The 27,314-nt window shown below is 42.5% G+C and overlaps 1 protein-coding gene across 2 annotated transcripts in view; it reads left to right on the top strand.

Moving 5' to 3' along the window:
- Positions 1 to 6,146: 6,146 nt before the first annotated feature.
- GCLC (glutamate-cysteine ligase catalytic subunit) overlaps positions 6,147 to 27,314 on the top strand; it is a 47,424-nt gene continuing 26,256 nt past the window's right edge. The window contains exon 1 of one of the 2 annotated variants that reach the window (XM_007972227.3): positions 6,147 to 6,757. In XM_007972227.3, the coding sequence (XP_007970418.1) occupies positions 6,608 to 6,757 (150 nt within the window). In that variant the 5' untranslated portion in view covers positions 6,147 to 6,607. The remainder of the gene's footprint in view (positions 6,758 to 27,314) is intronic. The other variant, XM_007972225.3, reaches the window with a different exon arrangement.

The raw sequence follows: 27,314 nt of genomic DNA, 5'->3' as shown, positions 1-27,314 counted from the left end.
GTTCCATGTCTCCTCTAATGTTTGAATAGGTGGATTCAAAGATTTTTTGAATGGCAATTGGTTGAGTTTACCTAAGGACCTAGAATCAATACAAAGGAGTGTCTGGGTTAACATAAGGAGTTGTGGAGACCAAGGTTCTTATTACGCAGATGAAGCCTCCAGGTAGTAGGCTTCAGAGAGAATAGATTGTAAATGTTTGTTGGGAGACTAAAAAAGGTCCAGACTCCGTTAATTCTCTTCTGGATCAGGAAAAAGACCTGGAAAGGGAAGGGGATTCTCTACAGGATGTAAATTTTCCCCACAAGAAACAGCTTTGCAGGGCCATTTCAAAATATGTCAAAGAACTGTATTTTAGGATAAAACACTTGATATCTTCAGGGCCTGTTATCCATCATGTTGGTATTTTATTGCTCCAAAGAATCTGTTTAGTCAGTCTTCGGGTCTCTGTTTCAATGTTAATGCTGGTCAGCTATGTCTGAAATTCAGAGAGGATGTTATAATTAGGCATGTCCGATCACCTATTCCATCATGGCCTGAAGTAGTGTTTCATATTCCAGGTTTACTTTCTCTTATTTATTTATTTATTTTTTGAGACGGAGTCTCACTCTGTCACCCAGGCTGGAGTGCAGTGGCGCAATTTTGGTTCATTGCAAACTCCACCTCCCTGGTTCAAGCGATTCTCCTACTTCAGCCTCCAAGTAGCTGGAATTACTGGCACATGCCACCACACCTGGCTAATTTTTGTATTTTAAGTAGAGATGGGGTTTCGCTACATTGGCCAGGCTAGTCTTGAACTCCTGACCTCAGGTGATCGGCCCGCCTCGGCCTCCCAAAGTGGTGGGATTACATGTGTGAGTCACCGTGCCTGGCCTCAGGTTTACTTTAGAATGTTCTTGGCCTAGAGGAGTGGTTCATTCAGTTAGTAGGAGGGCTTAGGGTTTTATTTTTGGTTTACGGGTATTAGGGTATTGGTCATTACTTTCCATCTTTCTAGATCACCTCCCATATCAGCTGCTCAAACCTCATCTTCTACATTCCTCTTTCTTTCTTCAACCTTCATTTAGAGCTGAGATCCTGAGATCAGACTTGAGGGAGATTTCTTTTAAACTAATGGGAGGAGGTAAATAACTGAAACATACAAAGGTGAATAACAAGCACATGAAGAGGTTGGGTGCAGTGGCTCACACCTGTAATCCCAGCACTTTGGGAGGCCAAGGCAGGCGGATCACCTGAGGTCAGGAGTTCGAGATCAGTCTGGCCAATATAGCAAAACCCCATCTCTACTAAAAATACAAAAACTAAGGCCGGGCACAGTGGCTCACACATGTAATCCCAGCACTTTGGGAGGCCGAGGCTGGCAGATTACCTGAGGTGAGGAGTTCAAGACCACCCTGGCTAATGGTGAAACCCCGTCTCTACTGAAAATACAAAAATTAGCTGGGCGTGGAGGCAGGCGCCTGTAGTCCCAGCTACTTGGGAGGCTGAGGCAGGAGAATTGCTTGAACCCAGGAGGTGGAGGTTGCAGTGAGCCAAGATCATGCCACTGCACTACAACCTGGGTGACAAAGCGAGACTCCCATCTCAAAAAAAAAAAAAAAAGAAAGAAAGAAAAAAGTACATGAAGAGTCATTACACTATGTTCTCTCAACTTTTGTGCTTTATTGGAAATGTTCATAATAAAAAGTTGTCTTTAATTATTCTCCAGTGAGAAGAATGAGTCTACAGGACTCAGATATCACTCGAACCGTCCCAACACATTACTATGGCATCTTTATCTTCTTTCTTAGCGTAAGAAGACAATGAGATTTTTCTAGAAAAAAAAGCTCACCACTACTCATGTGTTCTGGATCCCAACAAGTCAGGTCTCCCAAGGTATCTTGCTTCTGAAAACATCCTTTCTCGTTCCCACATCTTTAATCTTGCCCCCTTTTGACTCCTACCCATCTTCTTTAGCACAGACTTCTCCATGTTAAAAAAGTTCTTCACTTGAACTTCACAGACCTTTTGTAACTCTACATGAAAATAAGCACATTTATATTTTTCAAAAATCCATGTAAACTAAAAATTGGCTTGGAAAAGGTCAAAAGAGTTTCCTTGCTTTTTTTGACAATGACAATAGCACACATCAGCAGCATGTATTACAAAAACTACACAATACAAAAAGATTTGAACCCTTTCAACTAATTTTAGTAATGACATCAGAGAATGTTTAGGCTGGAAGGGAAACTTTATCTCCTCCAGACTCTCATTTGAACAGATGAGAGGAAAGGACTCTCCAACGATTATCACAACTTTGCTTAGATTGACCCAGCAGGTAGCCCTCTGAGTTGGGGCCAAAGCCCCAGCCTTTTGGTTACTGCTCTTCCATCATAAAGCCCCCAGGGATCTTCTTGAATAAGATCAAGCCAAATTTCAAGTATAATTCAAATGTAGGGAGAAAATTCCTTCTATATCTTTTGTTCTTTAACATGTACACTGAAGTTAGGAAATAACCATTTGTTTCTACCAATTAAGAAATGTAACAGAGAAAAATCTTAAGGACTTCAGAGGCAGATCCGCGGGTTTTGGGGAAAGGGTGTGTCAAGGGAGAAGAAAGGATGTAATGAAGGTTGGCATCAAGTCCCAGGAAGAATCACACTGAAGGCAGCCACCAGCTTCATTCACCCAGGCTGAGTGGTGTAGTAGATAGCTTTGAAATATCACTGGAGTTCAAATCCCGACTTAGCCACTACCTGTTACTTAGTATTACTGGATCTCAGTTGCCTCACTTATAAAATGTGGCAAAAATTAGTACTGTTTTACGGATACCAGCTCAAAGTACCTGGCATAGAGTGCGATATACTGGTACCCACGCAACAGACCACCAAGGTGAAAGGATACTCAAGCCAAAGAGAGCGGTAAAGGCAGGGGCAGATGACCTAGAAGTGCCTTCCTCAGAGTCCCCTAGGCACTGTCTCTGTTTTCTTTATTTGATCTCGCGAAGTCGCTGACTCAGGGGAAACTGGGAATGGCGTGACCACAGGGAAAGTGATGTATTTTTTGGTCCTTAGAGGCCCGAAACCCATCGTGTCTGAAATGACTGCTGCAATACCAGCAGCAGCAGCAGCCCAGAGGTCAGGAGTGATGGACTGAGACTCTGCCCTGAGAAGCCTCCCCCGGATTGACCTCCGGCTCGGAGCCCGCACAGAATGCTGAGTCACGGAGAGGCGGTGCCGCGCGCGGGGGAGGCGGGCCCGCGCAGTCACGTGGCGGGGGCTGTATCACAACAACTGCGCGGCGTGCACCGCCCGCGGCCCACACCGCTTCCTCCCGCGACAGGCCGGCTCTCCGAGCATGCTCAGCTTGGCCTCGAGACCGCACAGCATCCCCCGATGCGGATCTCCACCGTCCAGGTTTTTCGGGCGGCTCTGGGGGCGGGGCCTGTGTTGGTACGCGGAGCCGCGAGGCGAGGTTGCCGAACCAGGGCGCCGCTGGGCAGTGATGGGTTCCTGGCGAGCGGGTCTCGCGTTTTTCCGCAGAAGACACTACCGGGAATTGGCCTTTGGTCATGGTATAGGGAAGAGCTGATTCTGCAAGATATGAGCTCCTTCTTTCCCTTCAGCTATCGTTACAGCCCTGATGGAGCTGTCTGCTGAAAACTCACTTCCAGATGTCGAAACCTAGCCCTGGGTGCAGTCTACAGAATGAAATCGAGCAGTAGTGGAGCTATGCAGGCAAAGCATTGTCAGAGGGGAGTGACTCTTGTTAAATATGACTTCAGTTGATCCGTGATGGGGTTTTTGTTTTTCTTTGTAAAAGAAACGGCTGAAGGCACTGAGAGATCAAAGTTTAAATTGGGCATAACTGCCTTGTGCTGCAACAGTGCCTGCGCCCTTTTTGGGATTATCCAAAGCCCTGGGACCCCCGCTGGGAGAGCTGGTTCAGAATGCGGGGGATAGGGTGAGGGAGGTCCCTTATGTGAGTGTCAGCCGGGATCTAGGACAGAATAACTCCAATTACAGTGTTAAACTCTCACTAGGTTCCGTGTCGCGTAGGGCTTTGGCTAGACTAGAATTTAGTCTGTTATTGAACCGCCCAGGTCCATGATTCCTAACGGGTGCATGGGAAAAGTGTATGGTGTGCAGCAGGTGTACGGGAAAAGTGTGCTTTGCGAAGAGTAAATCAAGGTCTACATCAGTACTGTTTGAATAAAGTGGAATGAGAGCCACATATGTAATCTTAAATTTGTCAGTAGCCTCCTTTAAAACTAACAATAAAAGTGGGACTGGGGGTGGTGAATTAATTTAAATAACGTACCACATCATATTTAACTCAAAATTTCTGAAATACTATATCACTAGGTAATCAATATACAATTTTTCATGAGCTATTTACAACTTTTTATTCCACTAAGTCTTAGAATCTGGTGTGTGACTTACACTCACAGCACATCTGGGCCACTAAGTTTCCATTGGAAATACTTGATCTGTAATTACATTTCATAAAATTTATAGTCAAAAAGTGGATTCACATTTCCAACTTGTTCCAGATTTACTTAAAAGCTTTCCAGTAACTGAATGGTGTATCAGTTTTTAAATTTACATTTAAATTGATTAAATTAAAATGAAAATTTGGTTTCTCAGTCATGTTAGCCACATTTCAAATGTGCATCGGCCAATGTGGCTGATGGCTGTCATGTTGAACAATGCAGGTCTGTGAAAACGTGAGGTGAGATGGTGAGAATAACCCAGTGATCCTTGGATGTCTTACCTACATGTGAAACACTATTTCTCCCCCTCTCCCACTACCTGCTTTTCACGGAGAAGCTAACATTTATTAAGCACACACTCTATACCAAGCACTTTTCTAGAATTAAAGGTACAAAAGGCATAAGTCATCTCTGCCCCAGAGGAAAGGCTGTGGAAAAATTAGAATGTGGTTTGATTTCTATCCCAGCTGTGTGAGGAGGATGGAAACATCTCCTGAGCTTCAAACATCCCTACCCCCCCCCCCCCCCCCCCACACACACACACACACACACACCCCATTGTGGAAATCCCAGCCAGACCTTGGATATTCATGTCCCCAAGTCCTGTGAGGGGCACAACCAATATGAAGGCTGTGGGAGAAGAGAATCTGGCTGTCATGTACTCGCTCATTCAGCAATTAATAAGTGCTTACTAAATGTTAACTCTGTAGTGCGAGGGAAGATGGTATGATAAACACACACTTTCTGAGTAGGTACATGTATGATCTAGTTGCTTGCACTTTTCCCCTGACAGGTCATTGCTCTGTCAACACATATTTATTAAACAATTATTTGGGGGCTTGGTACCTCCTTCCTCTCCTTTCCCTCCAAGATAAGGCCAACTCTAGGTGTTCCCACTATCTTCATCCCCACTGTAGGCTCACATGAACGTCATTTTGATCACTTAAGGGATGAATTTTAGGTTTAGATGGAGGATAAACTTTTGGAGATGGTTCCTCATATGGTCTATCTCGAGACTTTTTGCAATAAATGGTGTCTGTGCCATCCAGAGAACATATGTCACCAGTTAATCAAGAGAGTAGGGAATAATGATGATTTACAAATGTTGACAAATTGATTCCTCTTAATAACCGGGTCAATTTATTGGCCATCAACACTATACACATGTACACTATGCACATAATTACGACATCTATAAAAGATATAATTAATATAATTGTATGCAGCTATGGGAAGAACTTGTCCCAAGTCTCACAGTCAGTAAGTGATGGAGCCTAGAGTTGAACTGTTTCACTTCACTACCATGTTAATACTTTTCTCAACACATTCTGCCGCTCTCACTGATTTAAGTGTGAGGCCCTGACCAACTAAAAAATAATATGGTGAGTTAGTCATTGATTCAAACAATCAACTTTCTTCCCCAACCCCAAGTTTGTCTCTTTTGATTAGGAAAAAAAAAATGAATTTTGACATGTCGCGTTTGCTTAAAGCGAGGCCGACCGCAGGCCCCCTTCCCGCGAGCTGCTTCCCTCGACTCCGCCCCAACCACCCTTGCACACCCCTCCTCAGTCTCCGCAGTTCCCACCGGGCTCCCCCCGGCCACGCCTCCGCCGCTGCACCTCCTCCTGTCCCCGCCTTCGCCCGTAGTCTATAAAATCCGGAGCGACGGATCGCGCCCAGGAGCGGCGAGCTAGCGGACGCAAACACTGGGCATGCTCGGCGGCGGCGCAGGTTTTGGTCACAAGTAGGAAGAAGCCAGTGCACCAGACCGGCAAAGAGAAGCGGGAGCAGCCGCGGCAGCGCGGCCGTGGGGTCCGCAGACGCCGCCGCATCGGAGCGGGAGAAGGAGCAGCGGGGAGCCGGCCAGGGCGAGGCCGCCGGGCCGAGAGCCGTCCCGCCTGCTCTCGGTCTTCTGCCTTCGCATCCGCGCGGTGCGTCGGACCCAGGGTCTGTCACCTGGGCGCCAGGGGCCGCCGCCGGGGAGCCGGAGCGGGCGGGACCCTCCCTCCGCAGACTGCGGCCCGAGGGCGCCCCCGCGGGGTGGAGCGGCAGCTGCCTTCTGCGGGCGGCTGACTGTCCGTCTCGCGCCGGGAGCGGGCGGCCGCCGTCAGCCCCGAGGAGGAGGAGAAGGGGGCGGCCATGGGGCTGCTGTCCCAGGGCTCGCCGCTGAGCTGGGAGGAAACCAAGCGCCATGCCGACCACGTGCGGCGGCACGGGATCCTCCAGTTCCTGCACATCTACCACGCCGTCAAGGACCGGCACAAGGACGTTCTCAAGTGGGGCGATGAGGTGAGCGCCCGCGGCCCCCGCCCTTGCCCGGCACCCCTGTCTGGCCGCCCGCGCTGCCTTTGTCTGGCCCTACGCCCCCGGCCCTATCGCAGTCCGCGTTCTCCACTGTGCCCGGGGGTCCTCGAGCGCCTCCCGGCCCCGGGAGCATCGTCCCTGCCTTCGCCTAGTCGGCGTCCAGGGCCATCCTCCTGACTAGACTCCTTTCTCGTTCATTCATTCTTTTGGGTTTTCCCCTTCATTCCATAAACACGGATTGGGCACTGGGAGGGCGTGAGCATGAAAAAGTGACATTAGGTGCTGCGAGTCTTCAACCTAGTGTTTCTGCAGACAGGCGACTACCACGATCCACCTTAGAGGCTCAAAATTCGCTTTTGCGGTCAGTATGAAAGAGACTTAAGTTTTCCTAGTAGGCCTGCTGCTTTTAGAAATCAGGTCTTCAGGATGTCCACTTCTGCTCAACCTCATGCAGGTGTCTTTTTCTTAAACCTCTCCAACTTCTCATCTCCCCTCCCCTCCAACACACACACTTGATAGCTATAAATTGAAACCAGTAAATTACGGCTCAGTTTCCTACATGGGGGAGGAAACTTCCCTTTCCTGTTTAGTTGTAAGTGGGAAAGCATTTAGAGTTTCAGCATTAGGATTTGCTTGTGTCTTTCCATGGCCTAGGTCCAGCATCTAAACTTTACAAACCAGTGTTCTGCCTAGAGATGAAATGTCTCTAGATTCTCAGTATGTTGAACCATTGTTTATTGGAATGATCTGGAATGCAGCAATGTTAAAACTGTTGGTTTAGTGTCATCTGCCAAAACTTTTTGTACCTTCCCTTTCTGTTTTTGAAAATTACGTGTGTATGCAGTACACATTAAATGACTTCTTGAGAAGTCCATCTCTGTTTTTCTTGTTTTTAGTTTTTGCCTTAGCTGGCTTGCCACCTGTGTAAACTGTTTATCTTTTGGCCAGTGTTGTTATCACTCTTGGCCTAAGTGCTGAGGTGCTGTTACACCAGTGCAGAATATGTCCTTTCAAAAAGTGAGTTTTTTTTTTTTTCCTAAGATTGGGAGATAATTCTGCCTCCTACAGCTGAAGAAATTGTGCTGTTTTAAATTAGGAAAGTATGATGACTAGTAATTCACATTTCTACAAAAAGTGGTTTGTCACTTCTTTGAACAGAAAAAGCACAGCATGTGTTTTGGTGATGATTCTTCAGTTTTACTGTAAAGTTCATAGTTTCTTTACAGCATCTGCCATTTTGTATATTCATTTTTGTATTGTGTGTCACAGGAAAATGTAAGACGAAATAGGGCAGGGACATAATGCTTGTTCACCTCTGTTTTCCTAGGTCCCAGCCTTGTGCCTGGCATCAGGTCCTTGTGGCATGAATGAGTGAGTGAATTACCATTTAAAGTTTCCACTGTATGGTAACTAGTCATTCTAGAGCAGTTCAAAGTTTGACATTTTTTTGTGCTGCTCCTTTTTTTTTTTTTTTTTTTTGAGACGGAATCTTGCTCTGTGCCCAGGCTGGAGCGCAATGGCGCGATCTCGGCTCACTGCAACCTGTGCCTCCTGGGTTCAAGCAATTCTCCTGCCTCAGCCTCCTGAGTAGCTGGGATTACAGGTGCCTGCCACCGGGCCCAACTAATTTTTGTATTTTTAGTAGAGACAGGGTTTCACCATGTTGGTCAGGGCGGTCTCAAGCTCCTGACCTCAGGTAATCCACCTGCCTCGGCCTCCCAAAGTGCTGGGATTACAGGCGTGAGCCAGTGTGCCCTGTGCTTCTTTTGACATTTAACTAGGTCTCTCTACAAAGACAGGCAGTTCATGTCTTTGGTAGTCATTGTCCCAGGTAGAAGTACATCAACAGGAAATTTGCAGCACAGTTGGAGCTCAGCAACTCATTCCGGAGACAACACCCCACCCCCCACCACCCCTAATCCATCTTCGTCCCATTTGGTGTATTCCTGCAAGACCCTCCAGGAATCCTTAATCTTACCCTTTTAAAAAGGGCCTGTCCTGTTGGCAGGAAGAGCATTTAGAACCACCTATTTTAAGTGACTTTTGTAGTTGTTAGGTAAGTTGAAGTGAGAAGAGCTGAAGAGTAGAGTCTTGAAATATGTGTCTCTACTTTTAACAGGCTTTCATGGAGAGCTTTGCAATAGGTTTACCTCCTTCCCACTCCGAAAGATCAAGGGGCTTGGAAAAGAGTGGCAATAATGCAAACTTGTATTATGCATCTATAAAGAAGAGAAAATTGGACGCAGCATTTCAGCCAGGTCATAACACTTCTTGAAGAAATTATACTGAGCAGATCTGTGGAGAATTAGACTTTGATGTTGTGTTAAGACTCTAATAATGGCTGGGTGTGGTGGCCTGTAATCCCAACACTTTGGAAGGCCGAGGCAGGAGGATTGCTTGAGTCCAGGAGTTCAAGGCCAGCCTGGCCAATGTAGCGAGACCCTATCTCTACAAAAAATTTAAAAATTAGTGGCGTGTGCCTGTGGCCCCAGCTACTCGGGAGGCTGAGATGGAAGGATCGCTTAACCCAGGGAGTTTGAGGCTGCAGTGAGCCGTGCTTGTTCAACTGCACTCTAGCCTGGGTGACAGTGAGACCTTAGCCCCCCAGCCCCAAAAAAGATTTGATAACACTGCTCTTACCTTAAAATGTGTAAATGATGTTCACTGAAAACTTTCTTTAGTGACTATTGAGACTATACCTTCACATTTCTTCTTCCAAATACTCTGTTATAAATACAAAGTTATAAATTGACTTTTTTAAACCTCATTTGAAATGCTGCTTTTACCAGCATTTTACTGTTTTATGATCTATCCTTTGTATTTCTCTAGACTATTTTGTTTTCCACATCTGCCTTTGTTCCCCCCCAACCCACTAACATATTAATGTCTTTTGGAGTGGTGAGTAAACAGAAACTGAGGTAGGAAAGTCATCTTCGATGAAAAACATAACCCGCTGCTCATTTTTTATTATTTTAAATTTGCTTCAGTTATATCTCTGGGTGGAGTATAGAATTTTTGAGAAGAATAACATTCCTGCCCTGAAGTGTTGATAGTTGCCTGACACAAAGGAAAGAATTAAGATTGTGAAGATTGCCCAGGTGATTAAAAAGAATCCCCACCCTACTTTTTCCTCCTGCAATGACACTTCAGTGAAACCTTGGTCTGCCCCCAGCTAGTTCTCCCTCCTACCCTTGATCTGGGATGCAGATACTAATTCTCCATTGTGGTACTTCTCTACATTTCTTTTTTTTTTGAGACGGAGTCTTGCCCTTGTCACTCAGGCCGTAGTGATCTGGCTCACTGCAACGTCCGCCTCCCAGGGTTCAAGCGATTCTCTTGCCTCAGCCTCCTGAGTAGCTGGGATTACAGGCACCCAACACCACGCCCAGCTAATTTTTGTATTTTTGTATTTTTAGTAGAATTGGGGTTTCACCATGTTGGCCAGGCTGGTCTTGAACTCCTGGCCTCAGGTGATCCACCTGCCTCGGCCTCCCAAAGTGCTGGGATTACAGGCATGAGCCACTGTGCCTGGCCACCTCTCTACATCTCTTATGGGCAAAGAGAAGGTGTGACTTTTTTTTTTTTTGCAGGTTGAGGTTGGGAGGGTCTCATCATGCCTAAATATTTGCTGATGCCTCTAACCATTCCTCTAGCATCATCATCATGTCAACGTAATCTAATCACCCTTTTGTAAGATAGAGCATTATTTTTCAGACTGCAGGTCATGATTCAGTAGTGGGTTGACATACATTTAGAAGATTCCAACCAGGACTTTGTGTGTGTGTGTGTGTGTGTGTGTGGCAAGACACTTAACACAAGATCTACCTCTTTAACAGATTTTTAAGTGCACAAATACAGTATTGTTAACTACAGGGACAGTGTTGTACAGATCTCTAGAACTAGTTTATCTTGCATAATTGAAACCATGCTCACAGATTAGCAGTTCCTCAATTTTCCCCACCACCCAGTTCCTGGGAACAATTCTGCTTTGTGAGTTTGACTGTTTTAGTACTTCATATAAGTAGAATCAAGCAGTATTTGTCCTTCTGTGACTGATGTATTTCACTTAACATAATGTCCTCAAGGTTCATCTAAATTGTCCCATACTGCAGGATTTTCTTTTTTTTTTTTTTAGGCTGAATAATATTCCCTTGCTTGTATGTACCACATTTTCTTCATTCTTCTGTCAGTGAACATTTAGTTGTCTCTACATCTTGGCAATGGTGAATAACTTCGATGAACACTGGAGTGCTAATATCTCTTTGCCAACAGGACTTTTTAAAATATTAAATGGGACAGGGTGAAGAATATTAATCTATCATACCATAGTAAGAATATTACGTAGAACTTCTGAGTTATCTTTTGAGGGGGTGTGTGAAGGGTAGGCTTGTGCATTGGATTGCATGTAAATTATTTCTTACAATGGTTCACAGTTGAAGAGTTTGAAGGCCACAGTCTCAGATTGATTTATTTGATGAGGTGAGCCTTGTGAAAAAGAACAGGTTAGCACTAATCTTTGCACATAGTAGGAACTCACTGGTACACATTCTGAATAGAAGTCTGAAGACAGGTCAGAAGCCTAGCGGCTCAGATACAAGAGAGCTTGTTTGTGTGCAGAAGCCTTGAGAAATAGCTGAGAAACAGGCTGGGCAGATAAAAGTGTGTGTGGTAGATAAAAGTGGGTGTGGTGGGTGGTGTGCCACGTGGAGATGAAGAATGGCCCGCAGGACAGAAAGTGGTGTTTTGGATGTGATATGTTGGGCTTTATGGGGATCATATCAAAATGCTGCTTTTTATTGCTTACTGTTGCACTTACAGAGCCATGGACGTGGATCAAAAAAGACAAACATGAACTGAAAACTCACCATAGGTATGGTTGGAAGGAGAGGCTGCCACTTTAAAAATGCTCACCTCTGCTTACTAGGATAGTATTTGTCTCTTCACACCAGAAATAACCTTGGATTTGGGGTTCAGCTTGTGTTCTCGTCCAAGGCTGAAGTGGATTGCCTTACGGAGCTGCGTGTATGCTGGCTTTTTGGAAGTCAGGTATTTTCCTGTGAGAAGCTCCAAGATCAGCCTGCAGATGCCTGTTTTACCTTTAGTATGACAGGTCCTAACTCTAGCCACCATTTACTGTGTTGCTTCTGTGGGAAACAGAAATTCCAGCTCTTAGGTTCCAGGAAGATACCTATGTTGCCCCAGGATGAGGCGAGGTGAGGGGGATATTTCTGGGTGCCCTGTTGCCTGCCGATAATACAAACAAGTAAGCACTTCCGCACAGTTCACACGCAGCTTTTCAGATATGGGTTTTGTTTGTAACTTAGGCACATTAAAAGACAGATCTGGGAAATCTATGATGTAAATGTAATAAATACGACTCCTGATTTTTTGCTAATCACTCCAATGTTAGCTGCCCGCCAGACCTTTTCAGCTACTTAGTGGCAGACATATCATCAGAATTGAAATCTGTCTGACTCCAGGTCCAGTCCTTAAACATTTTACCGGGTTTTGGGTTATTTACAGTCATGAATTTCATTGAATTTCCTTTTGCAGAGTTCAAACTGTATAGGTTGTAGAGGGTCAGAAAACAACATTTAAAACTTACACTTCTTCTAAGTTTGTAACCCAGTGCAGTGGCTCTTGAAGGCAAAAAGGTAAATTATCCTCTAGTTAGCAGAAAAGTCCATGTGAACTTTGAAAGGAAAATGCAATGTATCTTTAATCTTTATGAGCATGTTCTTATGTATAAAACAGAAATGGGATTTATTTATTTATTTATTTATTTATTTTGAGATGGAGTCTCGCTCTGTTGCCCAGGCTGGAGTGCAGTGGCGCGATCTTGGCTCACTGCAAGCTCCGCCTCCCGTGTTCACGCCATTCTCCTGCCTCAGCCTCCCGAGTAGCTGGGACTACAGGCGCCCACCACCTCGCCCGGCTAGTTTTTTCTATTTTTTAGTAGAGACGGGGTTTCACCGTGTTAGCCAGGATGGTCTCGATCTCCTGACCTTGTGATCCGCCCGTCTCGGCCTCCCAAAGTGCTGGGATTACAGGCGTGAGCCACCGCACCCAGCCAGAAATGGGATTTATTAAGGGCTGATAGATCATCCATTGAGTTTGAACTTCCAGTTTGCCTATGCTGGGTTCAGAATGCTGAAGTGACTATTTAGAAAATGCATAGCTTGCCAGGCATGGTGGCTTGTGCCTGTAATCCCAGCTACTTGGGAGGCTGAGGTGGAAGGATTGCTGGAGCCCAGGAGTTCATGGCTGCAGTGAGCTATGATCATGCCACTACGGCACTCTAGCCTGGGTGACAGAGTGGGACCCCAGCTCTTTAAAACAAAAAAAGAAAGAAAATGCCTAGCTTATGAATGAATAAGCTTATGATCCTGTTTAAAAATACAGTCTTGAGCAATAAATCTAGAATGGACAAAAGCACAATTATTTGAGTCAAATTGAAGGTTCTCTATAGCTTTGGGCAAGTTGCTTACTCTCTCAACTTCAGTTCTGTCATCTATTAAATGGGGACAATACTACCTTCCTTACAGGGTTATTGAGATTAAAAGAGGTAATATTAGCAAGATGGTTTGCAGGTGCCTAGCCTGTTAAGTAAAAACTCATAAATAGCCTAAACCATTTACTTAGAAAATTTAAAACATCTAGTATATCTTATTTAAATAGCTGTGGTCATTGGGGAATGAAACATTCCACATATGTAGGGATTTTTTTGTTTGTTTTTTACAGTTGACTGAAACTTGCTCATTCAGATAAATTCCATTAACAATAATTTTTTATCATATTTATTTCCTTTTTTTAAAATCGTATTTATTTATTTAATTTTTTTTTTCGAGACAGCGTCTTGCTCTGTCACCCAGGCTGGAGTGCAGTGACACCATCACAGTGTACTGCAGCCTCAGCCTCCCGGGTTCAAGCGATTTTGATCGCATTTCTAAGTTGCGCTTCAAAAATGCATTCACACAGGCTAGGCTTCTTAAAATAAGATATAGAGCACAAATTAATTATTTCTTAAGAGGCATGACAAAGATTTAGGTTTCTTCTGTAGGTCATAGCGTATTCTGTAGCACAAAAAGCAAAGTTGTCGCATCTATCTTTTTTAGCTGTCACTGGACGTTGATTCAACAGCATTTATTGTCCATTAACCCCTACCCACCCCCCAGAAGTTCCCTTGTGCCCTTTGCACATGTGTGCATGTGTGTATGCTAGAGAGAGAGAGGGAGAGCACTTCAGTTGATTCTGGTTTTTCTTCAGACACCACCTTTGAGAAACTGCCTTAAAGAATGTGTGGTCATTAATTAGATGAAGGAGAGAAAGGAAGGCATTATTGCCAAAAGAACAGTGTAACACAGGAGGAAAGGTGAGAAATACCATTGGATAGTATATGAAGGTTATTGTGCAGTTTGGTGTTGTAAATGCAGTGAATAGGTTTAGCCAGTTTATAGAGGTCTTTGTCTAGTTCTCGATAAGTAGAGGTTATGTTGTACTTTAAAAACATGAGAAAAGTAGAATGGAAAAAAAGTATATTAGTCTTCTACACATATCTCCTACAGAAAAATCCTTTAAGACTTACCAGTTACTATGACTTACCATATCACTGTTGAATTCCTGCATGTTAAGACCCTACTGTCTTAGAAGTATGGTATTAGCAGATATACTCATTGATTGGTACTGTGTGTAGTTTCATTTTGAAGCATAAACCTGAGTAACATTCAGTAAGACTCTGCATGTTCAGAAAAGATGTCACAATATTAACTGAGCCTCTAACATCACTATTTATGTTTCTGAGCATTTTTATATACTGTCAAGGCTTGTGAATATATTATTAAAGTTAGAAAACTGTATATGAAGCATTACTGATGTTGCTGGTATTATTGGAAGGACCATATCCTAATGAGCTTGCTAATTAGTACTCTGTTTCTACATTTCATGATATAATCAGGTGTTTCAAAAAAAAACATTTAAACAGCTTTATTGAGTTATAAAGTTAACTGCACATATTTAAAATGTACAATTTGGTAAGTTTTGACATATGTATACATCATAAAATCACCTCTGATAATAAGTATATTCATTATCTCCAAAAATGTCATCATGCCCCTTTGGTAATTTCTTCCTCTCTCCATCCCATGCAACTGATTTGCTTTCTGTTACTGTAGTTTGCATTTTCTAGATTTTCATATCCAGGAAATCATAGTTTGCATTTGATATCTAGTTTCATATATCTAGGAAATCATACAGCATATACTCTTTTGGTCTGGCTTCTTTGGTTCTACATAAATATTTTGAGATCCATCCATGTTACATGCGTCAGTAATTCATTCCTTTTCATTGCTGAGTAATATTTCATCCCATGGATATACCAGTTTGTTGATACATTCACCATTTGTGTTGCATTCAGTTTTTCACTATTATAAAAAAATTATATGAACATTAACATACAAGTTTGTATGTTTGGACTAATGCTTTTCTTCATCTTATTACCCTTGGAGTGGTGTGTGTTAACTTTTTAAGGAAACTGTAATACCAGACTTTTCCAGGGTGGTTGTACCGTTTTGCATTCTCACTAGCGAGTATGCCAGTTCAGTTCATCCACACTCTTGTTAACACTGGTATGCGCAATCTCTTTAATTTTAGCTATTCTAATAGGAGTGTGGTGGTACGTTACTATATTTTTAATTTGCATCTTCCTGAAGATCAGTGATGTTGAGTATTTTTTCATGTGCCGATTTGTCACGTGTGTATCTTTTTTTGTGAAGTGTGTTAAAATCATTTGTCTGTTTTAAAACTATTGAGTTTTGAACGTTCTCTGTATTTTCGATGTAAGTCTTATCAGACACATGCTTTGCAAACTTTGCAAATATTTCCTCTCAGTCTGTTTTCATTCTCTTTTTTTATTGTTTTTTTTTTTTTGAGACAGAGTCTCACTCTGTGGCCCAGGCTGTAGTGCAGTGGCATGATCTCAGCTCACTGCAACCTCCACCTTCCAGGTTCAAGTGATTCTCCTGCCTCAGCCTCCCAAGTAGCTGGGATTACAGGCATGCGCCACCACGCCTGGCTAATTTTGTGTTTTTAGTAGAGGTGAGGTTTCACCATGTTGGCAAGGCTGGTCTCGAACTCCTGAGCTCAGGCAATCCGCCTGCCTTGGCCTTCCAAAGTGCTGGGATTACAGTCGTAAGCCACTGTGCCTGGCCTTATTTATATTTTTAGAGATGAGGTTTTGCTGTGCTGCCTAGGCTGTCCTAGAACTCTTGGGCTCAAACAAACCTCTGCCTCAGCCTCACAAATAGGTGGGACTTAGAGGCATGTGCCACTGCACCTGACTAATGGCATACTCTTTTGATTGCTGTGTCTTTATAATACGGCATGAGATCATGTAGTGTTAGCCCTCTAGCTTTATTCTTTTTCAACTGGTTTGACTCTTCTGGATATTTTGATTTTCCAAATTTCCACGTGAATTCTAGAACCAGATTGGCAATTTCTACTTAAAAACAAACAAAAACCCTACTGGGGTTTTTTATTGGGATTGCATTGAATCTATAGCTCAGTCTGGGGAGAACTGACATCTTAACAATATTGAGTCTTTGAGTATATGAATATCTCTCCACTCTACTGACATCTTTAATTTCTCCCAGCAGTGTTTTGTAGTTTTTCAGTATAGGTCCTTCACGTCTTTTTTGTTATCCCTGAATGTTTCTTATGTTTCAGTTCTATTGTAAATGATTTCCCCAGACCTTCACCTCCATCTCTTCCACCCAGGGAGTCCACTGGGCTCTACTTTACCTTCCTGCCCATGACCTGGAACCTCTCCCCAGGCAGTAAGTGGGGGAAATTTTAGAGCCCACTGATTTTCCCCTATATCTCAGGGATCCTTTCTTATCTGATATGCAGTGCCTTGAAAAGTATTCTTTCGTATATTTTCTCTTCCTCTCTCTTTATTTATTTTTGTTGTTGTTGTTTGATTTTTCAGGTAGGGGGGTAAATTTAGCCCCTGTTACTCCATCTTGATTAGAAGTGGAATTGTTTCCCGCTTTTCTATCCTTCTAGCTTTGTTCTCCTTTGTCTGTAAACTTTGTGCAAAGCTGGCTATCATTGTGATTTATAAGATACCTGCCATCATCAAGATTTAGCCAAGTGTGTAAAAGGTCAGGATTTTTTTGCTCTGAAGCTATAGTTTTCATCATTTAGTATCTCTGTTATCATCCTGTGACTGGATATTTGGTTAAAGCACAATTATTTTGAAAGTTGACATACATTTTATGAATGGGCTTTAGTCTGAAGATCAGAGTCTTAAGACCTGGGGTCATCCCAGGTTGTGTGAGCTTAGAAAACAGAGCTTAAGACTGGGCACGGTGGTTGATACCTGTAATCCCAGCACTTTGGGAGGCCAAGGAAGGTGGATCAGTTGAGGTCAGGAGTTTGAGACCAACCTGACCAACATGGTGAAACCCCATCTCTACTGAAAATACAAAATTAGCCAGGAATGGTGGCACACGCCTGTAATCCCAGCTACCATGGAGGCTGGGGCAGGAGAATCGCTTGAACCCAGGAGGCAGAGGTTGCAGTGAGCTGAGATCGCACCATTGCACTCCAGCCTGGGTGACAAGAGTGAAACTCCGTCTCAAAAAAAAAAAAAAAAGAAAAGAAGAAAACAGAACTTAAATTCTTTGGACCACAATTTCCTCATCTGTAAGACTAATTAAAAAACTATCATTTCGTGTTTTGAATTGCATGTTTTTTATATATATACATTCTTTTAGTTGTATTTTTTAACAATTTTTAATTGTTTCAGAATACCTTAACACTTAATACTCTGTAACTTATGAAAATCGGTACATTCTACCAGAAGTGATAGAATTCATTCCCCTGCAACCTTTCAGGTTTTAGCATTTTCTTTGATATTACATACTTTACCGTTAACTGAAAAAGTAATCTTAATTATAGAGCCGCAGATAATACTTTTGTAGAAATTCGGTATGGGAGTTAGAAGTGTTGCTGTGTGTAGGCAGAATGATGGCAGGCTTTCAAGAGGCGGGGAAGGACAAGAAGCCTCTGGATTTGCCATTTGGGCAGGTACTGGGGGCATCTGGCAACACCATATCTGAACATATTAAGGATTTGGGAGAATAGCAGAAGTTGGTGTGAGACCAAAATAAATGCCACGAAACCCCCATGCATGTTTTTACATTTCATATGATCCTTGAAATCTCGATTATAATTTTTAGAAGGAGACAGGCTTGCACTGGGACAGCATATGAATTTGGGTCACTCTGGTAGTATCTCTGTGGCTTAGTTATCACTGGTGTGTAGTGAAATGGAACGAGGGACGACTTAATCTCCACTTAATGGTTATGTTTCTCAGACATGGTTTGAAAAGACAAAGAGGGATGTAATGAGCCTCAGACTTATAGCCAAAAGAGTTCATTTTTGATACACCTTTATTGGCACTTGGAAAGTTTGGTTATCTGGGTTGGTATGTCCTGAGCGACATACCATAGAGACCTGAGCGACTGGGTTTCTATGGCTAAGGTTCTGCTCTGATGGATGATCTCTAAGGAACTTACTGTATTAGATTTTCGTGTCTGTTTTATGGTTAGAGTTTAGTAGTTGAACTTATTTCCACAATAATACTACAAAAGAGCCCGCAAAACAGATGTTCCTAGTTACATAAATGCTCTTACAGACCCCCTGTCGTCTTTGTCCCCCTCTACTGAGATTCTGTTTTTAGGCCTTTGGATTCAGTTAACTCCTTTTTGAAGTGGATGGTGACTTAGCAGAATTCAGACTCTAAGGTGAGCGACTTCATGACGCTTTTCCAGGAAACTAGTAAAAATCTGGGCTGTAAGTCTGCTCTATTCAGATTAACTGCTGGCAGGGGCCCAGAGCTTCACAGAGATAGAAAAGGTCATAGAAGCTGCTGTTTTCTAGCAGACTTTTCAGCAATCCTGCCTGAGCTAAGCAGAGTATAACCCTGGCCTGTCAGTGTGTTAAGTTGTGTCTAGGGGTTACCATCTGTTGGCTCCACTACTCAAATAGAGCAAGAACTGGGAAGTAAACAAAAACTTTATTCCTGGAAGCATATTTGACACCTGTATGCAGATCACTTTATACATAGTTCCTGTAAACTTGGTCATCTAGTTTCTCAGCTCAGGATGTACTGCAAGAAATTGAGGCAGAAATGAGAGGGACCAGTCGGGAGAGCAGCTGCCCAAAACAGGTCCAGATGTGGCCTTCCTGATGTGCCCCCAAGAGCCCTGCTCTGTTATAGCTGCAGTTAAAGAAGTGAAATTGCCAAAAACATCCGAAGTCCTAATAAAAAGTGAAAGTATGTTTAGTATCTTCCTGTTGATAGCAGAAGGGGATGTAGTCAATTTTAGAAAGATTTCCACTCCTGTATATGTAAACTTTTTAAAGAAAACATATGCTCTAAAGGGGTAAGTTTTGGGTAATAAAATGAATGTTCTGTGTTTGATGAGTAAAAGAAAAACGGATGGTCTTATACTAAGAGTTTCTGGAAGACTTTAATTTCAAAAACAGTAGTTTAGAACTGGAACTTCGGACATTGGGTTTTCTCTTATTTTCAGATGGTTTAAAAGCCAAAGACTACAACACATTCTGAGTGGCTATCATTAGGGAAAATTGAGGCTGCTCTGCGCAGGATAAATACCTTGTACAAGTTTAGGAGGCACCAGGGTGGGTAGCACCCCTTGAGAGTGGAAAGGGGAAGGAGTACCGTGCTGGGGGTTCAGCAAAGGTCTCTCTGAAGGAGTGGCACTTGACTTGAAGCACACAAGAGCCAGCTCTTTGAAGTACTGAGGTAAAATCTTCCAGGCAGAGGGAACAAAAGTGTTTCAAAGGCCTTGAAGTAATTGTTGTGGAGACAGAAAAGGCCAGTGTAGCTGCAACATGGTGTGGGGTTTGGAGGCTGAGAAGATTGGTCGTAATGCTCTTTAGGAGGGATGTTGAAGTTTCTACTGAGTGTGAGCCATTGAAAAGTTTTAAGGAGAGTGACTTGACCTGCTTGCTGAAGGGCCATGGTCTTCCTGACTGTAGGGTTAGACAGTATTCCATGCTAGTAGCTTTCACCTTCGACTAAAACAAGTGCTCTGTGAAACATTTCCACAAAACAGCAGTTCCCTTCCCATGAGTGACATATTCTGATATTTCTATTCTACCCTATTAAAAATTATTTTTTGTTATGTTGATCACGACTCATCATGGCCCACAAAGGAGCTGTAACCAACGTTTGAAAAGCACAAGACACTATTCTGTGTCCATCAGTGTATCGCTGCCCTGGAGCTAGAAAATAGTAACCACTAACCCTTAAGTGGTACGGTGTACTTAATACTGTTTTAGCACTTTACATGCATTATTTTATGTAATCCTCCCCAGTAGCCCTGTGAGGCAAGTATTACCTCCATTCTGCAAAAACTGAAGCATCGAGAAGTTACCAAGATTCAAACGGATTGACTCCAAAGCCTGCCCTCTTGGCTGCTCCCCCACCTATTATCGCCTAAATTGGCAGGAGGAAAAGAGCTCTGTGACAGTTTTAATAGGCTCCAGACAGAGATGAGATTGAGAGTGGCGAGGAAGAGAAGGAAGAACAGAGAAAGGGGTGGTGGTAATGCAGGAAGTAGGCTTTTTTTTTTTTTTAATGAAAATATGAATATGTCATCAGCCACAGATCCAGGCTTAAGCATTTTTTGGTACCCCATAGCCGGTAATTCTCTTCTAGTGAAATGCCAACACTCTTTCCAAACGATACCATTGACTGTGCTTGGCAAAGTTCTCGGTCTGCAGGACAAATGCTAACAAGTTTAGTAATGTGACTGCAGCCTTCCCAGCTAATCTGCTGGCCAGCGAGCCTTGTGAAAAGGCAGATACAAGACCAGCCCTTTCTGTGAAAATCAGGCTGACCTCATTTGATAGTTATGCAGCTTGTGTCAACCTCTTCCCAGGGCAGCAGGTAGCAGGCCAGAATCAGAACCCCAAGTCAGGAGCTTTAACTTATCTGAGATTTTCATCCTTTAGCATGAATTTCAAATACGGCAGGGAAGGAGACTGAATTCACAAAAACCTAAATCTTCCAGATCCCACAGGTTAGAATGACCCTGTTGATGGGATCTACTGTAACACCCAGGGACGATTCCTGAATGGGAACTGGACGCTGCCTTTATGAGATGTGGTTATGACAGAATGTCTGCACTCAGATTCGTATGATGGTGGAATGGCGTTAAACTTGGAGGTCTTGAAGCCCTGTCATCCTGTCACTGGAGGCATAGGTGACCCCCACTGAGCACTAGCAGTCACATTGGAGTTAGAATTCCTCCATGTAGCATTGACTCTCACTTAGTCTCTTTAGAAAGCTCTCTTTTTTCTCTCTCTTCGTTGGGTTGGTTAGTCTAGCACCAGTTCCTAGGAACTAAAATCCTGAATTTCTCATAGGCAGTCTGTGAATTTAGGACAGCCTAGCTTATAACATGCCTTAGAAGGAAATCATGTGTGCGTTCTTGCTTGCTCAGCCCAGGAAGTACATCAGACCCTGAGCTGGGCACCACCCACTGGGGGGATGTATTCTCTCTAGCAATAGTCCCGCCCACATGCTAAAGCCCTAAACTCTCCTGCACCTAGAGCGAGCCCCTGCAGAAATTGCCCATGATCCTCAACCGCTATGGTGCCCCAGCTCTGGCTACTGCAGGGCAGTTGATCCAAAGCAGCTTCTGTCTGGGGACCAGGATACTGTTTCTTGTCAACCACATGGTGACTAGGACTCTAGCAGGGGAATACGTTCTTAGGAAAAAGCCAAGGAATTCACTTGTCCTTAGAACCCAGAAGCTATTGTACTAAAGTACAGATGTTTGGAGGTAAATAAGAACTATTCATACTTACAATGTTGTTTCTTTAAGAGAAAATGTGTTCTGGTTTAGGTTCCTAAATTACAGAGTACCTGGGTTATGCTGGTGGCCATAAGCAGACATCCCCATTGGCAACTTGATGTGCTATCTTTTCTGAGGTTAATTTGTGTAAGAAGACTGGTTAGGTTTTGCTAGGTATGGTTCAGAAATAAAGTAGGAATGCCTTAATGGTCTTTATAATTGTCAGAAAATTAAAACTAACATATGCCTGAATTGTGGTAGCATGATGTTTTAAAAAAAAAATCAGCCAGTGTAAATTCAGAGGCCCAGAAAATGTCTCATGCATCTGTGGAGCATGAAAGAGCAGATCTACATTCAAGGATTTCCTTTGTGCCAACAAGAATGAATTAGTGTGTCCAGGTAAAATTAATTTCAGGATTGTGGTTTCTCTTGGGTTTTGGTCCAGTGCTGCCTAGTACAACCTCTGCAATAAGAGAAATGTTCTACTCTGTACTAACCATTAGGGAATAGGAAACTGATTTTTTTGCTAACTAATTTTAAATGCATACAGCCACATGTGCTAAGTGAGTAGCATAATGGACAACACAATGTTTTGCGTTCCTTTGGTGACAAGTGACATTTTCCCTGTTTGAGAGTCATCCCAGTTTACCCTGCAACTCTCATTGTCTTTCTGTATTTTATTAAAGTCTTGAAATTTTTCTGTTGGGTCTCGTATCACTAATCTAGGCATGTTAAGAATATTTTCTCTGTTTGGGCCGAGACAATGTTGAGAAAGTTACTCCACCTAATCCTATAGGAAATTAATTGATTTTTATGCAGTATTAAAATTGAGATTAATGTGTTATAAATAAAAAGCAGCCTGCTCTGTGCTACAGAAAACTAGATCAGGGAGAGGCCACATTTATTTTAATTTCTAAAAGTGTAAACCTTTCATAGTATCATGCGAAATTCTTTAGTATGAATAGGCATTTCAAAGTAGGAGGAAAAAAACCTATTTTCTCAAAATATATGAAATGTTAGAAGAATTTGATACAGCTTTAGACAAGACTGCTGAAACATTTTCTTTTTGGAACATAGAACAATTTAATTATTACAGTATCTACAGTCATCAGTTTAAAATATAGTTGTGTGTGTGATGTTATGTATGTATAGTGTCATGTACACAAAAGCACACACAGTTTCTACTTTGTACTTACTGGTCCCCTAAAAGTGCTTGGAGATTACCTTGTGAAACAGTGGTTTTCATATTTGCGATGTCATCATTAGACATATCGAACATGGGAGTCCATCTTTAAAAATCTGAGCCACATGTAATTTTATTACATCTGTGTTAGAATCTCATATTCAATTTTCTACTTTTTAAAACACAGCTCCTCTTTTAGCCTTGTCATTCAGGTTGTCCTATGTTACTGTGGGTGTTTAAAAATTAAGTAATATCACTATGGCTAACACCTCTTTGGGTGCTCCAAGTTTGGGAAATGAATGCCATCCAACTTGATGGTTGAGAGTTCTTTTAAAAAATATTTGTCATTACCATTTTGCTATGAAACAGTCTTCTGGACAGAAGGCATAGCCCCTAACTTTAAAACAGTTTATAACCTAGAGGGTGACTACTTGGCATGATCTCTGCGGGGTGGATGCAGTGATCTGCATCTTTGACAGGCGAGAGGGTGATTGTGCTGCAGTCCGTGGTGCAGCTCCCCTGGGGGACAGGATCCTGATGGGAGGTTGAATTTTATGTTGAAGAATCCCTAGACCCTCACCTTTGCCTAGCCAGTCCCCATGTCAGGAATCAACTCAAATTTAAATGGCACTTCCTCTGGGAAGCCTTCTGATCTTCTAGACTGGCTTAGACTCTGCTGTTACATATGCACAGCTCTCTTTGGTCATTTCGAGTGCTCGTTCAGATAATTCAGCAATAGCGTGTTATTGGCTGTCAGTCCAGCCAGTGTAAGCCTGAGAACAGAAGCCACATCTGCCTGGCTCTTCACAGTATTCCCAGCACCTGCTTAGCAAAGGGCTTTGTTGAATGGATGAAAGGACAAAGGGGTTAGTGCTGGGGGTTGGAGGGCAGAGAGTGTGTCCAGCAAGACGGTGTTTTTCTGGCACTGATGAGTCATCAACTCTAACTAGAGCCTTAGTCCTGAAAATGGTTGCAGGCTTGTTTTAGGAGTTAGTGTAAGGAGAAGACTAAGTCTCTGAGAAGCAACAGGTGGTTCTAGCAAAAGGATCAAAACTATTGCTTGGGCCAGTGCAAGAGAGCCAGCAGTGTGGAATGGAAGAGCTGGCCCTGAACCCCAGATGTCGGTAGGGGGACTGAAAACCCCGCCCTGCACACATACTGTACCTGGACTAGGTCCTGGGGAGCCCTTCACTGTCTTGCCCTCTTGGCCTGACCACCTGAATACAGATCCTTCCCAGGGTGTAAGGAGGGGAAAGTCCTCATTCTCCCTCTGGGAGGAATGTAGGACCTCACAGCTCGTAGTCTCTGAAGAACTTGGTGTAGGTTTCTTCTCTTAAGAGGTCAAGCATATGATGAGTTAAATAGTTTGAGAGGGGAAATTCCTTTGTCTCATTTACACAGAAACTGACAAAGGAACTTTCTCCCTAAAGGGGGAACTGCCTATAACTGCTCTGAGTATTATAGAACTCTGTATTGTTTCCTAATTAAGCACTGTTTTTACCTCTAGGAGTAGATATTAAGAAATTAGTATTTCATAAAATACCTAGCCATTCCTCAAATTCTTTTTTTTTTTTTTTTTTTTTTTTTTGAGACGGTGTCTCGTTCTGTCACCCAGGCTGGAGTGCAGTGGCGCGATCTCGCACAGGCGCCTCCACAACGCCCGGCTAATTTTTTGTATTTTTAGTAGAGATGGGGTTTCACCGTGTTAGCCAAGATGGTCTCGATCTCCTGACCTTGTCATGTGCCCACCTTGGCCTCCCAAAGTGCTGGGATTACAGGCGTGAGCCACTGCACCAGGCCCACTGTTCCTTAAATTCTAAGCTCCCTGAAACTCTTACCCTTAAGGTGCAATATCAACATGTTTTTAAAAGAAAGAAAAGAAAATTTTTATACCAGTGGTAAATGCCGTTTAAAGACTTAAATCCTAAAAGCTTGTATTTACTCTTATCTTAAACTTGTCACAGGTATTTTCACTGTCTGCTGTATATTCAGCATTGTACTGAGTACTTACATCGCTTCCGTTAAAATTATTTCTTTTTATTGGCCTAATTTCAGATTAACATAAAAGTACCTCACCCTTGTTTAAACCTGCATTAAATGACTTGGATTATTGTGTCCGGAGTGTTCCTAGCAACACTATTTCACACATAAAGCAAAGTACATACTAGGCTTTTGTATGTGTCTTTGTCCTTGGTTCAACAGCTCAGAGATAGTAGTGTATTAGTGGCTTTTATTCTGGTCTTTTATATGTGTCTTTGTCTTTGATATGACAGCTGAGAGTAGTGGCTTTTATTCTAGTAGGATAAAGTTTAGCCTTTTAGCAATAGAAATCTAAGAGATTTTAATTTTCATTTGTAAAAATAGTGCACGTTTAAAATCTGAATGTCTTGCAAAGTGGTCAGATATTTTTATTGGGTCTCCTCCCTCAGTTAAAAGGATAACTGATGGGTGCTAAAAAACAGTATCTCAAAGTCACCTTCAGGACGTTGTAACCTGCGTATTGCAGAGAATAGAGCTCAGTGGGCATTTTTTCCCCTACTTCCAAGATGATATGTTAATTACACAAGTTTGAATTGTTGCTCTGCAACCCATTTATGATACTCTTTGGGTTTATATGCTTTTGGAGTTGTATATGTGTGTAAAGTACGTAAATATATTAGATGTTGCTGCAATTCTGGGTTTATAGCCTAAATGCTATTCAAAGTTAGAAAGCCGGTACAATTTTATCCTTGGAATCAGTGTTGTGATACAGAAAGGCATCTGTTTTAAGATATTCTTTTGTATATTGTTCCTCTTATCCTTTGGATTCAAAAACGAAGTTTAGGATGGGGATACAATCCAGCAATCATAAAATAATGTATTGGGGCTTTAGATGTTTTATATTGGAAAAGCGTTGTCTTAATGTGTCACATTTTATTATCACCAGTCATCTAGGTTATTGCGTTAAACCCCATTTCAGCTCTAGTTTGGCTTTTAAAGATGTGGTTACGATTCAGAATGCTCATACAGACAGGCTCTAATCAGAAATAAACACAAATGTGTTGAGGTGGCGGGGTTGTTTAACAAAAAGCTAAAAGGTTGGAGAACCTCTTTGAGGACTAGTGCAGGAAGATCAAGATGACTGCAGAGAAGGAGCACTTCAGAAGGCATTAACTTTTAGTTTGAAAAACCTTCAGGAAATTCTTGAGGCTTCCAACTGATTATATTCTATTGAAAAGTAAATTTGGTTTTCTTTGTCATTTGGTAAATATTCTGATGTTTTTCTGTTTCATTTGCTTAATGAGATCATGAAGTGATTATACTTTAATTGAGGAGAGTTTGGTTTGTTAACATTTTAAATGTCATCCATTTGGCTGATGTTTAAAACTCAAAATGAGCTTGAACTTTTTGTTCTTTTGTCCTACCCATGTTTGAAACTTGTGGGCTAAGAATGAATTTGAAAACTAAGGATTTCAATTTTTTTCAAAGTTAGGAAACTAACAGAAGTTATTGCAACTTAGTTTATATCATTGCTACAAGTTTTTGCTCATTTGGTAAAAAATAAATGATGCACTCAGTAAGCAAGGAAGTATCTCTTAGACTTTCTTTAGGAAGCATGTTATCTAGTTAAGCAAATAACTTAATTCCAGTAGCAGATGCCAGGCAGATCAGTTGGGGTCTAAGTGAGTGATAGAGGAAGTACTGACAAAGGAACATTTCCTCCTGGCTGGGAGTTAGGAATGCTGCATAGAATAAGTGAGTTCCGTCCCCGGCCTGAGGGATGGGCCAATTCATCTGTTTAAATCTGTGACTGTAACTATTGTTACAGCTCAGCTTCCATGATACAATGTTAGGACCCCTTCCATAAAATAAAAGCATAATCAATTTGAGATAGTTTCATCCAGCAGTATCACTTTTCCCTGCTTCATATAGGTTAACTAACAATTTTATAAAAAGCTTATCTTCACTTACCAAGATTGGCACCTCCTGCAGTCCTAGCAGCAAGGTGTGCTGGGCCTTGAGGCCAGACGGGGCTGGCTTCAAATCCCTGCCTGACACTTGTGGCCTTGTGTAGCTTACCTCTCTGAGCCCCTTTGCCCACCTGTGAAATGGGTGATCATGCCTACTTTTGCATGCTGGGTTTGAAGATTAGGATTCATATATGAAAGCATATCCTTTCTCATTATACTCATTTAAAGATTAACTTGTATCTTTTCACATACCCATTCTGAGACTTAACCAAGTTTCCTGTTCCATCAGGTTTTAGCTGTTCTGGAGTCAGAGATCTATAGATGGTGTCTTGCAACCTGTAATTGTTGTTGCGAACAGTTCCAGATTCTGCAGCCTAGTTTTTTCGTCAGCTGACACTGAGTGATTGTGCAGGTGGAGATCTCGTGTTTCTGGTTCACGTACCCAAATCAAGCAGCCTTTTCCATTTCTTGAGCAAAAAGATTCTGATGAGAGCTAATACAAGTTGATTGAAAGTTTATTT

This window comes from Chlorocebus sabaeus, chromosome 17 (genome assembly GCF_047675955.1).
Source record: "Chlorocebus sabaeus isolate Y175 chromosome 17, mChlSab1.0.hap1, whole genome shotgun sequence".
NCBI lineage: Eukaryota > Metazoa > Chordata > Mammalia > Primates > Cercopithecidae > Chlorocebus > Chlorocebus sabaeus.
Note: the sequence above shows the minus strand (reverse complement) of the source record. Positions and strands in the feature narration are given on the sequence as shown.